The 15327-nt window shown below is 48.1% G+C and overlaps 1 protein-coding gene and 1 long non-coding RNA gene across 3 annotated transcripts; one reads left to right on the top strand and one right to left on the bottom strand.

Annotated features, from left to right (window-relative positions):
* Positions 1-45: 45 nt before the first annotated feature.
* On the top strand, positions 46-8937 carry CDNF (cerebral dopamine neurotrophic factor). The gene is made up of 4 exons (XM_082240182.1): positions 46-193; positions 4454-4581; positions 5642-5783; positions 8656-8937. The coding sequence occupies exons 1-4, from the start codon at positions 82-84 to the stop codon at positions 8832-8834; spliced, it is 561 nt and encodes a 186-aa protein (XP_082096308.1). The 5' UTR covers positions 46-81; the 3' UTR covers positions 8835-8937.
* On the bottom strand, positions 5642-9795 carry LOC309541917. Of its 2 annotated transcripts, none has more exons than XR_014224001.1 (3): positions 9341-9795; positions 9034-9133; positions 5642-5797 (listed from the first exon to the last, which is right to left on the bottom strand). It is a non-coding gene; the product is annotated as an uncharacterized lncRNA (long non-coding RNA). The 2 variants fall into 2 exon arrangements; XR_014224002.1 differs by lacking the exon at positions 5642-5797 and adding an exon at positions 7465-8359.
* Positions 9796-15327: the final 5532 nt, after the last annotated feature.

The raw sequence follows: 15327 nt of genomic DNA, 5'->3' as shown, positions 1-15327 counted from the left end.
ACATTAAAAATCGGCGTCGCGGCGTGACGTTCTCGGTGGGCGGACGGAACTCTCGCGAGATCAGGTGCCGCAGACGCAGCCATGTTGCGGCCGCCTCGGCCGGGGGGCCTCCCTTGCTGCGTCGCCGTGGCGCTCTGCCTCGGCCTCGCCTCCGCCTCTAGCCCCGCGAGGGGCGCAGAAGCTCCGTGCGAAGGTGAGGGGCTGGGGGGGGGGAGGCTGCGGGGTCACGACCCACGAAATAGGGGGCGGGGAGGGACCTGAGAGGAGCGCATGGCAGTCCCGCACGCGCACGTGTGCACGCACATACACGTGAATCTGTACACCCGCCTGTGCTTGGCTCTCCGGAGCTTAAAGGCAAGACCTTCCCCACACACCGGCACGTGGAAAGAGAGAGGGAGAAGAGACCCGGGATACGGGACGAAACGCAGGACGTGGCATTTCGCACTGGAATATGGGACAGGCCCACTTTATACGCCACACATGGAGGAAAACACGCAACACACAACCACACATCCGTTTGGCCTGAGGTTTAAAGGGCTCCCAGTCAGCCGCCAGTGTGCTGTGTTATGGCACGTGCTTTTGTGTTGTAAAGCCACCCTGTGATCCCCAAGTGAAGGGCAGTTTATTAAATTAAATAAAAAAATAAAAAATGCCTGTTTGTGTTTGTTGCAGTTCTTCTAAATGGTGCAAAATTGGAACGTTTGTTTGTTTTCCAAAGCTTGCAGCTGTGGCACAATACTAACTCCCTGCTGTCAATGTTGCTGTTGATGGGACCTCCTCACACAGTGCGATTTACATTCGGGCTGGACCATTTCCCCCCTTTTTTGCTGCTTTTTAAATGATAGCTTTTAAGTAGATCTGCATGTCAAAATACAAGATTTGGACAAACTCAGCCCTCCAGCTGTTTTGGGACTACAACTCCCATCATCCCTGACCACTGGTCCTGTAAGCTGATGCCTGATGGGCATTGTAGTCCCAAAACAGCTGGAGGGACGAGTTTGGCCATCACTGGGTTACAAGTTGATGCTCAGTGCAGAAGTCCCATTTTATTTTATAAAACGTATATACCACTTGATTGTAAACCTCAGAGGTTTACAACTAGTATATATTTGGGAGGGGATATATGGATTTGTTTTCATTCATGTTTTCATTATGTGTTTAGAGTTTTTATTTTTATGCTGTGAATAGCCCTGAGATCTTTGCATGGAAGGCAGAATACAAATTTAATAATAACAACACGCCCTCACTGAGAACTCAGTTATGTGTAAGGAACTATGTTTTGAATGGTTTGAGCCTTCAGAATAGGATCATGGTTCAAAATAAGGGTTTTGTGAAACAGGTGATGAAACACCAGCTCCTTTTTCGTATTGGCAACCTAAGGGCAGGGGATTAAAAGCACTCCTTTAGCAAGTGTGTTTTCAGAATCAGCGTACATCCACTCAGGAGGGACTGGAGTATCAGAGAAATTCATGACATGCTCTAGAGCCCAGTGCGATGGTCCTCAGGATTTGAACTCATGATCTGCAGTGAAGCAAAAGCACCACAACATAACCTAAGTGAGCACACTTTCCCAGGGCCTTTAACAATGTCCAAATCTGCTGGATGGTGGCACGGTGCTGCATTAATTGGGGTCCTTCTCAATTGGGGGGGGGGGATTCAACCAGTAGCTGTTTCTGCTGTCCTGGAATTGGACCCAGGAAGGGGCTCACTGGTTCACACAGAAGGACTGATTCTTTCCCATTAAAGAACCAGAGAAAGCCAGCTACATGATCAAGAGCTGTTGCCTGTGGTATGATAAAACATAGATCACAACTTTCTCTCTGCTAGTTCATATAAATAAAGCTACCCTATAGGTAGCAAACTTGTCTGCACAGGCCAGCAACCACTTAGTTTTCAAATGATCTATCGACCTTTTATGAAATTCTGAAACAAATAAAAGAACCTACCTCTAGAGGAACTGGACAGAAGAATAAGTACTGGATATTTCCAACTGCGTTTTTGTAGTTTCTTCTACAATATGGGAAGTGAACTTCATTTACTGTTTTAATTTAAATGTTTCTTTTTTTTTACTGTCTCTATTGATATCTTTAATATTTATTGTAAACTGGAGGTTTCATTTCAATCAAGTGATAGATTAATTGTGTTGAATAAAGATGAATTAAATGTTCTCTTTGGCAGTAGCGAGAAATATTTTTTTTTATTTTTCACATAATAGAGAAGATCACCTGTGTGTATGAGGATCAGTGTGCATATCCAAGCCCTCTTCCGAAAATGATGTCCATCTATAAGCAAGAGAACCACATTGTTTTTATTTGGCTATATAGAGGAGGTGACCTGAAAGGCATTTGGGGGCAAGAAGCAGCCTAGGAATATAAGTGGTGGGCTTTCTTCACACTGAGTGTAATCTTCGCTGACTCCTTTAGGTCCTATGCCTCCCAACAACTTTCTGGCTTTTTCTGGTAGCCACGATGGGTCAGTGTAAGGGCCAGATCCTGCCCAAGAGTCACCAACTGCCCCCCCCCCTTAATGCCAGCCCTGCACAGTAACAGCAGGGCTGTCCTACAAGGGGTAGGGAACCCCAGGCGCCAAAGGGAGGATTGTCGTGCCGGCAACACAAACCCTCCAACATTCCTCAGGTGAAAGAAAATAGGGACATTTCTCCCCTCCCACTCTCCACCCCCAATTTCTTTCTCGCCCTCTGCAAAGCATGTCCTGTCAGAAGAAGGGTGAGCACCCAGTGGTGGAGCTGGGTGCTCTGGCACCCAGAGGGGCACACATACCATGCACCCAGGGGCAAGCGATCTGCCCACGGGGGTGGGGACAAACCGCCCACAGGACCTATCTTGGCATGGCAATCCTCCCCAGGGCGGATCTCGGTACGGCTGCGCGATCCCCCCTGGGGGCTGCCCCCTTGCGACTTCCAAGCCTACAGCAAGCGAGGGGAAGGGGGAGAGCTGCAGCAGCCGCTTTGCTGCCCGCTGGGCTTGGGGGAGTCGTGGGCAGGGGGTGCGTGCCAAATGTCACCCCCCCTTCAGGATGACACCCAGGGTGCCCCGCGCCCCCTTCCTATGCCCCTGTGGGTGCCAACACCACTACAGGGCACAGAACACGTGCCCTCCACTGTCCTGAGAAAACCCTTTAGTCCCGATTTTATTTTATTCTTCGGAAGATTTACAAAAAGAAAAATACCCAAGAAATAAATTTAGAAAGGGGCAAGATTAGCCGTGGATGCACAAAGCATTTTTTGTTTAAAGCAAGACTCTGCTCTTCTGCCCCTTTGTTCCCTCCCAGGGCAACCCTGCCCTCGGCCTGCCTCTCAGAGCATCAGGCAAGGCTGGGCTCCTCTCCTGCCTCCAGCAGCCGCTATGAGTTGCCCAAGGGAGGAAACCGGCAGCCCTGGCCATGGTGAGGCCATGGGATGCTGCCTTGCAGTCGCCACTGCTGCCACCCAGTCGCTCATCCACTGGCAGTGGCAGCACTGGTGGGAGAAATGGGGACATTCCAGGATCAAATCAAAGCTGGGATTGGAAATAGGGACACTTGGAGGGTATGGCAACAACCGTTTTATGCTTGTTCAATGCACACACGGTTGTGCACATTGCTGCAACCTGGAAGTCGCTGGAAAAGGGAATGCACACTCCCCCCGTGCACATTGTGTGTGCCTGGATTCCTTAGTGTGTGCCCTCTTGCTTGCCTTGATGAAGTGACCTGTGAGGGGTGGGGGTTGAAACCTCAGACTTTTGTGTGGTTGCAACATTGCCTACTGAAGAAAGATGATGATTATGATTATTATTACTATTATTTACTATTAAAAATTATGTTAAAAAAGGCCTAGGATAGTTCAGTTGGCAGAGCCTGAGACTCTTAATCTCAGAGTTGTGGGTTTGAGGTCCATGGTATTGCAGGGGGTTGACCCTCAAGGTCCCTTCCAACTCTGATCCTGTGATCTTTCGTTCCACCTCCTTTTGTCTGTGGCTTCACAACAGAGGCAAAGCCTGGCCGGGGTGAGGGGAATGGGGAGAAGCCCCAGTCCCACCCTTGCCCCATTTTTTCCATTTCCCCCCAATTATTTCCAAAAAATATGGGGAAATCTCCCCCCCCCAGTTTTTCCCCTCCCCACCCCTCCAGGCCTTCTCATCTCTAGCCCTGCCCAGCACTTCTGTCTGACCCCTGGAATGCCCCCTGCTGCTGTCCTCAAGGGAAAGGCAAGGGTCTTTCCCTGGGACACAGTGATGAGTAGGGGGCCTAAGTGGCGTCACTGGAAGGCAATAATAAGCACCTCAGCATGGGGCCATTTCCAGATCAGATGTGCATGCGCTGCAAGAATGGCAAGCCATTCTGTGTGAAGCTAGTCATTTTAAAATTTATTTTCCACTTTGTTTTCTGTCGATCTCTTTGACCAAAGCACTCTGGGTGTGTCTGTTATTTTATATTTTACCTTTTTCTTACACAGTGTGTCAAGATTTTTTGAAAAGATTTTATAGTTCTTTAAAAGAAAAGCACTCTGATTTCTCCGTGGCTTCTATTGAGAATGAATTAGTCAGGAGCTGCATGAACACAAAAGGAAAAGAAAACCGCTTGGTATGACTTCGTACTCTTTCCCCCCTTGGGAATGCTTCCAGTGCTTAGGCTGTGTGTACACACTTTACCGTAAAAGCACATTCATAGCCTGGGAGATTGCAGTCAAACATAACTATGTGTGAGTGCCAGTTAATGCATGAAGGGTAAGACTGCACAGAGTTAGATTCCTAGACTCCGCCTGGTCACCCCCTCCCCTTTTCCAATGAGGGAGGAAGTGGAGCTTTCTCTCCCTGTTCCTTCTCTTTCCATGCCATGTAACCAACCAAGGAAGACATGCCAGGGCAAGCTCCAAGCCAACTTTCTGTATTTTCAACTCATGAGTATTCTGCCTGTGCTCTTCTTGCTGCTATTTGGATAAATGCGTGAATCAGACCTTTGGAATGTTTTGTAAGTAAAGCATTTCAAGCTTAAGAGTGTGTGGTCTGTTCATTGCAGGAGGGATAGAGAGAGGGGAGTGCTTTGCAAGAGGTCTAAAAGGGATATATAAAAGGTTTTGGCAGCCTATATTCCTATACTTCACTGTCCTGCTTGACTTTGTGAGTTTAAACTCTGCAACTAGGGGCTCTCTCTAGCTAGAGAGTTAGTTTAGTCCCACACTTTGAATCCAGGCACCTGGCCGATTCCTTTGTGATTCACCCCACACAAGTGGGTCACAGGGATTCTATTTTCACACACACAAAGCACATTCTTTTCCTGAAAGGAACTGTAGTTCTCCCCTCACAGAGCTATAGCTCCCAGCAACAAGCTACAGTGCCCAGAATCCTTTGAGGAGCAAAAATGTGCTTTAAAGGTAGAGTGCATGCATGGGAGAGGAGGAAGAGGGAAGCCACTTTCCCCCAGGGAAGCAGGACCTTTAGTGATGAATCAGAGCAAACTGCTTCAGGCTTCCCAAAGATTTGCTCCAGTTGTTCCAATTAGTGCTAAAGAGCAGGTTTTCCAGAGGAAAGCAGCAGAGCAAAGGCAGAACCACTTGGACCCGTGCTTTCTAGGCACGAGGCAAGCGGAAGTATGAGTGAGCCCTAACTCTGCACTGGTACTGACAAGATTTCTATTCTTGTAGTGCTACTACATCGGAGCCACAAGTGATGCAGCAACCAAGATAATTGGTGAAGTCAGCCGCCCAATGAGTGCTCACATACCTGTGCCAAAGATCTGTGAGAAGCTGAAGAAAATCGACATTCAAATCTGTGAGCTCAAATACGGTATGATGAAATCCCTGTGCGAAACAGAGGAGGGCATAGCAAAATAGGCATATTGGAGACAAAGGAGCCCAGGTTCAGACATGGCACTAAACCAAACCATGGCTTAGCTCTGGGCATCTGCAGGATCAGGGAAGAAGAGAAGCAGGCTGGGATTTGTGCTGCACGGACTCACTCATTCGCACTTGGCCATGATCTGCAAACGGGGCGTGGAAATTAGAACCTAGACTCTGTGATTGGCAGCAATGAGAGGCTTTTTCTATTGCTATTTTCAACATGGGGAATTATGTTTTTTCAAGAATGTGGTAGGTTGAAGAGAGGGCAGCCAGGTTGCAATCCAAAGCACACTTACCTGGTAGCAGGGCCTTTTTTTAACCAGAATGCGCTGGAAAGGCATTTCAGCACCTCTCAGCTGGGTCTTGGAAGTAGGGGGAGAGACCTGACCAGCCTCAGCAAAGCCCCGTTGCACCTCCGGCTCACAAGGACATCCTGTACGGGCCCCAGAGTGGGTCCCCTTGTGACTTGGATGTTCAGCGGAGCTTTGCTGAGGTTCTTCAGCCTCCCAGCTAACAGCTGATGCACAGGAAAGCCCCACCTCAGCTGAGCAAGCCCCCCCCCACTCTGAGCCGGGGGGGGGGGAGCTCATTAAGGTGCTCAGCTGAGGCAGGCTTGTGGGGAGACCACCTTTCCCTCTTTGAGGGAGGTGCGTTCCGGCACCTTTTCATCTAGACGAAAAGCACTGCCTGGGAGCATATGCCATGAAATACAGTGGAACTTACTTTTGTATAAACATGCACAAAATTGCTTGGGCTTTTGGTTCAGGCTCTCCTAGTCACTATGCAGATTTCAGGCTGTACCCAGGGCTGCTGGAGCAAAGAAGCAAGTTTTAGCTTATCCCTTGCATTTTTGAAAATATAATTTCTATCAGTTAGAATGAGGACTAACAAAAAAAGTGCTTCTTTACACAATGTCCATCATTGTCCTGGCCAGCACATTACGCAGAAGAGCAGCCAATGAACTGACAAGACTCCAGGTGTTGGGATGAAATCAGGCCAGTTCTTTATGGGCTGCAGAATGCAGGGTGCAGGTCAGCGTGGCAATAGCGCCAGCATCGGTTTGCCATCAACTCCCCCGCTGCTGGTGGAATGGGATCAGGGACGCGGACTTATAAAAAATATTGGGGGGGCCCGGGAAAGCTCATGAATAATAAATAAGCTCATGAATATGCAAATAAAGTGGTGCCGCCTCCTCGTGAGCAAATAGGGGAGAGCGTGCTGCGCCTATAAATCAGCTCCGGAACAGCTGATATGCGGGAAACGTGGGGCTAGCCGGAGAAGAGAGGGCGAGCCCCCTCCGCTCCGGCCCTAAACCGCTGAAACCGCCAGGAGGAAGGAAATTCCCCCCAGCAGTGCCTTGGCAGTGGCGGTGGTGCTGCGAAGCAGCGAGGCAGGAGCCCCCACCCCCGGGGATTCCCTAATCTCGCGGGGGACGGCCGGGGCTCTCCGACTAGGGCGCGCGGCTGGCTGGCTGGCTGGCGAGGGAGCAGGTGGGGAGGAGGCGGGGACGGCGGCGGCGCTCTGCTGGAAGGGCGCCCGAGATTATTGGGGGGGCTGAGCCCCCCAAAAATTTTTTTTGAGGGGGCTCGAGCCCCCTCAGGCCCCATGGAGTCGGCGCCTATGAATGGGATCCCCTGGGTTTGGACCAACCATGCCACAGTGCTGAGCCCTGTTGTGGTGCAAGCCAAGCTGGCAAGATCTGACTGGGCAGCCGGGTGAGGATTCCCACCAGGCAAAGACCCAACCTGAGCTTGGGGCATGCCAGGCAAATTCGCCCCTCAGGCCCCTTAGGGATACCTGGCTTCACTCCGTTGATCCTGCCCAATGCCATTCCCACCCCTATACATACATTATTCCCCCTAACAAAAAACAACAAAAAAGGGTCATGTGTTTTACTGAGGGAATGGTGGAAAAACTCCCATCCAAGAGCCTATCAGTTTGAGAGAAAAAATTCCTTTCCTGCCCTGTCAACCAGCAATCCAGATAGCACAGTAAAGGCTCTAAGCTGAGCAGGGGCACCAGCTCCTGGGGGCTGAGCCCTCCCCCCTAATATTTTTTGGGTAGCAGTGTCCCCCCTAATGTCCAAAAGCAGCTCCAATGGCCAACTCCTCCTCCTCCTGCCACAGACGGGTGGCAGCACCAGGAGGAGGAGGAGGACCATTGAAGCCACACGGCCAACAACTTTGGCTTCACTCCTCCAGACATCCTGAAGTCACGCATGTGACGTCGGCCCCCACAATTGCCTCTGAACCTGAGGGTTAAGCTTCTGGAGCAAAATGGCCCTAAACTCTGAAGGGGGAAGCCTTAAATAGGCCTGACTCCCGTCAACCTCCCATGGGGGCCCAAAGACCCAAGGGAGATTCTGTCCCGTTGACCCCTGCGGAAATAAGATGTGGGCGGGACTTGCCTCATTTTCTGGGCCGAACTGCCCCACGTGGATTGGGCCCAGAATGGAATACATGGAATTCACTGCTGCAAGATACCTTGGATGGCGTTTAGAAAGGAGTGGGGGAAATAATAGATCTGTCGAAATATATTAGGTTTGATAACCAAATGTTCATGGGGGGTATACCAAGTGCGAGGGATTCCAGCCCTTCCTTGTGATCCCTTCCTTGTGAGATTCCATGGGCAGATTCCAGATTCCTTCCTTGTGAGATTCCATGGGCATCTGTCTGCCTGCTGGAGGCGTCCTGTAGCATGAGCAGGCTAGCTGGAAAAGCAATATTCTCCTCGAACATGCATAGGATCACGAGCTCCTTGTTTATAATACCACAAATAAAATTAATAGAGCTTATGATTCAGGTTTTTTGTTTTTACAGAAATGGAACTGGATTTAACAGCGGTAGATCTCTCTAAGATGAAAGTGGCTGAGCTGAGGAAGATCCTGGACAGCTGGGGAGAAGTGTGCAGAGCATGCATTGAAAAAACGGACTTTGTGGATCTGATTAGAGCACTTGCACCAAAACATACAGCTGCATCTTCCAGAGCTGACCTCTGATGGAATGCCTGATCTTACTTCATGCAGTTACATCTCTAAGCATAAACCCCGAAATATTAATAGTTCCAAGGAATTTGTTATAAATAAATGTTAATAGAAGTTCCTGGGCCTTGAAATACTTTTGTGGTGAAGTATAAAGAGAACTTGAGTAGATGAGAAAAATAAGGCACAAAAGAGCTGTGATCCTACACACACTTACCTGGGAGTTGTTCTTGGCATCTGTCTGTCTGTGTAGGGTTTACTCCGTAGCATTTTCTTCCCCTAAAAATGTCCTCCATGGACTTCAGTAGGACTTACATCTGAGGAATCATAGAATAATAGAATATTAGAATTGTAGAAGCGGAAGGGACACCAAGGGTCATCTAATCCAACCCCCTACAATGCAGAAATCGTGGCTAAAGCATCCATGACAGATGGCCACCCAACCTCTGTTTAAAAATCTCCAAGGAAGGAGAGTCCACCACCACCACCCAAGGGAGACCATTCCACTGTCGAACAGCTCTTACCGTGAGAAAGTTTTTCCAAATGTCTAGTCAGAATCTCCTTTCATGTAACTTGAAGCCATTGCCTCGAGTCCTACCCTCCAGAGCAGGAGAAAACAAGTACCGTATACTCCCTCCTCTATGGGACAGCCATTCAGATATTTGAAGGCTGCTATCATAGCTCCTCTCAGTCTCCTCTTTTCCAGGCTAAACATACTCAGCTCCTTCAAGCGACCCTGGATCATCTTGGTTGCCCTCCTCTGCACGCGTTCCAGCATGTCAACATCCTTCTTAAACTGGGGTGCTCAGAATTGGACACAGTATTCCAGGTGTGGTCTGACCAAGGCAGAATAGAGTGGTATTATTACTTCCCTTGAGCTGTGTCTCCGTTCCTTTTTGGGCGATGGTGACTGGACTATTGATCCTAAGCTAATTAGCTGCCCAGCCCAGCTTGACGTCCCCCACCAAGTGCCCCCCGAACCCACCTCTCTCAACCGACTCTCAACTGCCTCCCCTCCTCCTCTGGCAATCTGCACAGAATTTTGCTTAATGGTTGCCATCAATTTGATTTTAATTAATTTTTATAATGAAATGTTTTTAGAATCGTTGGATTATTTTGATTGTTGTTAGCCGCCCTGAGCCCAGCTTCAGCTGGGGAGGGCGGGATATAAATAAAATTTTTTATTATTATTATTATTATTATTATTATTATTATTCAGACTCCCTTTCCAAGTCTCCTCCAATCTTCTCCACCAGAATTCCACTCCCCCACCCCCACCCCGCTTAACGTTCCCTTTGGAATTCGAAGAGAATTATGTACCTTAGTTACAATATCACACAATATTGTTATAGATTGAGGGAGGATCCCACCAAACCCTAGAAATTAATAGATGGTAGGATTTGGGATTATTTGGGTTTTGAAGGGAGAAATACAAGCTGCAGAGGAATTGCTGGGCTAGCCATTGCAGAAGGACCTGGCCAAGCGAGGGCCATTAGGAAACAATTCAAGGACAAGGAGAGTTGAACTGGAAATGCCAGAGAACTGCTTCTCCCTTGCCCTGCGGTCTGAACAGAGACGGGATTTGAAAGAGCCAGGATAACTGGGTGTGAGGTAGAAGGAAAAAAGAGGTTTTGAGCAAGGGGTGCTGGGAAGAAGAAGGAGGAAGAGGAGGAGGAGGAGGAAGAGAGTCTGGAACCCAACTTGGGAAGGCTGGCTGCCCTGCTGTGGGGGACAAGTCCCTTTGGAAAGACTCTGCTGAAAGATCTGGACTCTCCCCCCCCCCATGCAGACTGAAGGTGTAAACAGGTGAATAAACCGTATTTCTTAAAGGTACGGCCGCCTCTGCCAAGTCTCAACCCTCCAGAGGTGAGAGCCTGGAACACCATGGGGTTTTGCCACCGCTCAGCAGAGAGAGGGGAGACACTCAACTTTTGGAACAATATTTTATGCACCCTGGTCCCCGAAAGCATCCTGTTAGCACTTGAGCTTCCCATTCCTGGTTCCTAGGAAATCAGGGAACGCAAGTTGCAGGTTCCTCATCCCTGTTCTAAAAAGCAGGTGTCTTCCACTAAATGATCCAGGGAATTGTAGTTTGTCAGAGGCTCTTGGAATTGTAGATTTGTGAGAGGGAAGCACTTTAAATCATAGGATGACAGAATTGTTGTGTTGGGAGGGACCCTGAGGGTCATCTAGTCCAACCCCCTGCAGTGCAGGGATCTCAGCTGAAGCCTCCATGTCTGATGGCCATCCAACCTCTGTGGAAAAACCTCCAAGGAAAGAGAGTCTACTGCCTCCTGAGGATTCCTTCCCACTGTCAAGCAGCTCTTCCTGTCAGAAAGTTTTTCCTGAAGCTGAGTCAGAATCTCCTTTCTTGTAGCTTGAAGCCACGGCTTCAGGTCCTGAGGGCCTCTGGAGAAGGAGAAAACAAGCTTCCTCCCTCCTCCCTGTGACGGCCCTTGAGCTATGGACAGGGCTGCATGGTGTGGCTCTCATATCCATGTCCTGAGAGAGAGAAAGCAAAATGTTTCTGTCTCTTTTTTCTCCCCTCCATGCAGAATTGCAAGGGGTCAGTGCATTTGGCTGGTAAGAAGGTCGGAGTTTGGAGCCCAGCCAGGGCTGACTGTGGGCAGGATCCTGGCATTCCTGGCGGGTTGGACTAGATGACCCTTGGCATCCCTTCCAACTCTACCATGCTATGATTCTATCAAGCAGCTAAAGGAAGGGGCGGGGGAGCAAGATGCAGAACAAGGGCAGGCGCAACCACACACCCCAACAGCACCCTCTGGCCCGACCCACGGTGGCCTCATCCCAGCATACTTTGACCTCCCTGATTTTATTTTTCTTCATTCAGCTGCCTGACAACCCAGCAGCCTGGCCCCTGTTTGCCATCTGATGTCACAAAGAGCCACTTTGCAAGCCAGCCTTATATTACCCTGCAAGAGGGATGCCTGACAGATGATGGTGAGATGCTTGCCAAGATACTTGCGCATCACTGATCATGAGTAGGAACTGTGAAGATAGGAGGGGCATGAAGCCCTGAGTAGAAATGTATTATTATTGTAGTAACGGTTCCACTCGTCCACCCCATTCCCCCCTCCCTGACTCTGCTCTCCGGCCAATTCAGGTTCCTGGAATAGGTTGGCGAGGGAAGTTACTTTTCAAACACAGACTGAAATCACACCGGTAAGGCTGCCACCACTCCCTTTAGTTCAGGGAATTCCAGAGACACCACCCAGGGAGGAGAGTGTGTCCAATTACCCTGGCAATCCCCACTCCTTACAAGCTGCATCCACAAGCTTGCAGGCAGAAGTTCACTCGGTATAGCGTGACTAAGCAGAAGGCTTGGAATTAGCTGTTCCCCGGAAAAGGCACCAACACACTAACAGGTTCTAAATTAAAAGTTTTTATTTTAAAAAGAAAACTGAAAACTTGTGGAAAGACCACAGGCACTTCTTAAGAGTCTTACAAACATGAAAACAATAACATTGTACATTATAACTAGCTCATACATACTCACAAAGAGAACACGGTTAGAATAGTCAAGAGTCCTTTCAAGTTGTTGTATAATGAAGCTGGTAGAGGATTTCCATTTCAAAAGGACGAAACGGCTGTTAACGATGGAACTTACAGCCGGGCATCTTTGCGGATTGCAGAGCAATGGCATCTAGCATTTTGCAATGGCAGAGAGCAACTAACAAAACATCCCTGGATCTTTTATCCACAATTCTGACTTTGCGTCGTAACTTTTGGCCAATCAAGAGTCTTAATTTGATCAGCTCATTCTTTTGCAGCTGGGTCAATTTAGGCTTGAACCCTTAATCAAAGAATCTTCCTCCCACCTGTGGAAATTAACCAGATCCCCAATTCTCAGCAGTTTGAAAACAAACAACCTCCGGGAAGGAGGAAGAGATTCACACCCACAACCCAGGTGCCAAACCTTCCATTAATCAAGGACCCCTTTCCTCCCATAAACCTCTCATGGCAAGGAGCCAGAAAGTCTGGGTTTTAAAGATACACAACTCACTTTCCCAGGGTCCTTGCGGCTGACAGAATACCCACAAGGCCACACTCGTCTTCTTGACCAAGGAATGATTTTTCTAACAATGGCAACTTCACTACACGCTCCCCCCTAGAGAGAATATAGGGTTAAGTCCCTCTATTCTCTCAAAACTATTTTTACAATGAGGTAGATTTTCTTGGACCAGGGGTTTTTTCAACAGCTTTTTTAAATCACACACACTAATAGCACCCCCCCCCAATCCACTATTTACACAGTTTCAGGATAATTTCTCAGCAGAAGATGTTGACAGAATACACATTCATGTTTCATGGAACAGATTGGTACATCCTAGAAAGGGTGTCAGCAACCACATTTTCTTTTCCAGCAATGTGAGTGACCTTAAACTGGAAATCTTGCAAGGCCATACTCCATCTGGCCAATTTCTGGTTAGAACTTTTTACTCTTTCCAACCAACACAGTGGAGAGTGATCAGTCTGGACTTCAAAGAAAGTACCCCACAGATAGGGACGCAGTTTGGTTAGAGCCCAGACTAAAGCATAACACTCCTTTTCAATGGTAGAATAATTTTGTTCCCTGGTTATCAATTTCTTACTCAGATAAACCACGGGACGCCAATTTTTCTCTTGATCTTCTTGTAACAAAACGGCACCCAATCCAGTTTGACTAGCGTCCGTCTGTACTTTAAACGGCCGACTCTGATCTGGGGCCAACATGACTTGATTGCTCACCAGTGCATGTTTCAACAAATCAAAAGCTCTTTGGCACTCCTCATTCCACTCTATCTTAACTGGCAAGGATTTCTTGCAAAGGTTGGTGAGAGGAGCTGCCAGGGTTGAAAAATGGTTGATGAACCGCCTGTAATAATTTACCAACCCTATGAAGGACTGCACATCTTTTTCCACCACAGGGCGAGGCCACTCTTGAATACATTGTATCTTAGCCTCCAGAGTTTTAATGCTTCCAGACCCAACTCTAAATCCCAAATACACCACTTCTCCTTGAGCAAACTGACATTTAGACATTATTACGGTCAGGTTTGGATCTTGCAATTGGGCCAAGACACTCTGCACATGCTTAAGGCGTTTTGGCCACAAATCAGAAAAAATCAGATTAAGTTCTTCCAATCCCTCCCAGTTTCCTCTAAACATACCCAACAGATTTGGAACGCAGGGATTGGGCAAAATGGAAGTCCAAGCAAACCTGAAAACATTTTTGCTCTTAACATCATCACACTGTTTCCTAGGACTGAAATTCTGTAAAAGACCCACCAAATTCACTTTCTTCTTGACACAAACATTTGCATTACAAAACATCTTTTGAAACACAATAAACACATCATCAGGGTCTTTAAAGTTCTTGAGCTGTGGGCAAAGAATTTCTTTGTTAGCCACAACAGAAATAAACTCAGTCTCACAAGGTGGAGTTTCTGCAACTTCCCGGTAACCTAGGAAAGAATGATCAAAAAACTCAAAAGCTCTTACAGCTGCTTGATTGGGTGGAGGTGACCCCCCTCCTTCTGCTTGCCTCTCAGCGTTTGGCTGACAGGTAACACTTGCATAGTTCACAGTTTGTGCTACTAGGGGGTTTTCTGCAAGCGGCTGTGCTGAAACTGCAGATCTCACAACATTTTCACCCAAAAGAAAACTTTCACTAGCTTGGGGTCTAAGACCTAGATCAAAAGGTTCCCCCGTACAACCCTTGGAGGTAAACAAATCACCAGTTGCAGGTCGGGGAGTTAAAGTCCCACAACCAGGATTACTCCTCTGGAAGTCAGGCTGGTTCCATGGAGACAAAACTGAGTCCTTTGGTAAAGTCACGGTAACAGAGTCCATACTTTGAAAAGAAGGCACAACAACTCGATGAACTCTGGGGATGACGTCAGACGCTGAGCAGGGCTCATTAACACAAGGAGTGGCAATACGTATCAAGCCAACCCTCCTCCCCACCAATTCCTCAGGTGTTACAGTCCCAACAGTCTCAGTAATTTTGGGAGTTATAGTATCAGGCGCCAAACTTCCACCCTCCCTATTCGGGACAAGATTCTCCACAACTCTCAAACTTTGGGGTGTTGTTCCCCAGTTCTCCATTCCCTGTACCTGGGTGGACGAAACCTTGATGGAACACACGTTGGTTATATGTTGTAGCTGGGACACCCGGTATCCCAAGTCATTACCAACCAAGACAGGACTTTTACACATTTTGGGGTCATGCACTATAACCAACATTTTTCCTTGAAAACCCATGTACGAGATCGAAATAATAGCAGTAGGTTGAAGAATCTCTTTCACACCAAAAGGACTAATTTTCATGGGTTTATCCTGCATTTGTATAGGCATAACCAGATCACGAGACACGCTGGTAATATCTGACCCAGTGTCTCTAAAAGAATTCACAGCAATTCCGTTGACTTCGATGGGCGCTGTAAACTGCGAAATAGCCCACTTCACGTGAGGCGCATTTGGACCAGCACCGGTACCCACAGGTCCCACT

This window comes from Podarcis vaucheri (genome assembly GCF_965113315.1).
Source record: "Podarcis vaucheri genome assembly, chromosome: 10".
NCBI classification, from domain to species: Eukaryota; Metazoa; Chordata; class Lepidosauria; order Squamata; family Lacertidae; genus Podarcis; species Podarcis vaucheri.
Note: the sequence above shows the minus strand (reverse complement) of the source record. Positions and strands in the feature narration are given on the sequence as shown.

Excerpts from the sequence above, each read along its gene's own strand:
- CDNF (XM_082240182.1), top strand. The coding sequence starts at position 82 with ATGTTGCGGCCGCCTCGGCCGGGGGGCCTCCCTTGCTGCGTCGCCGTG. Across the intron at positions 4,582-5,641 it reads AAGGAAAAGAAAACCGCTTG|TGCTACTACATCGGAGCCAC; the intron begins GTATGACTTCGT and ends CTATTCTTGTAG. Across the intron at positions 5,784-8,655 it reads AATCTGTGAGCTCAAATACG|AAATGGAACTGGATTTAACA; the intron begins GTATGATGAAAT and ends TTGTTTTTACAG.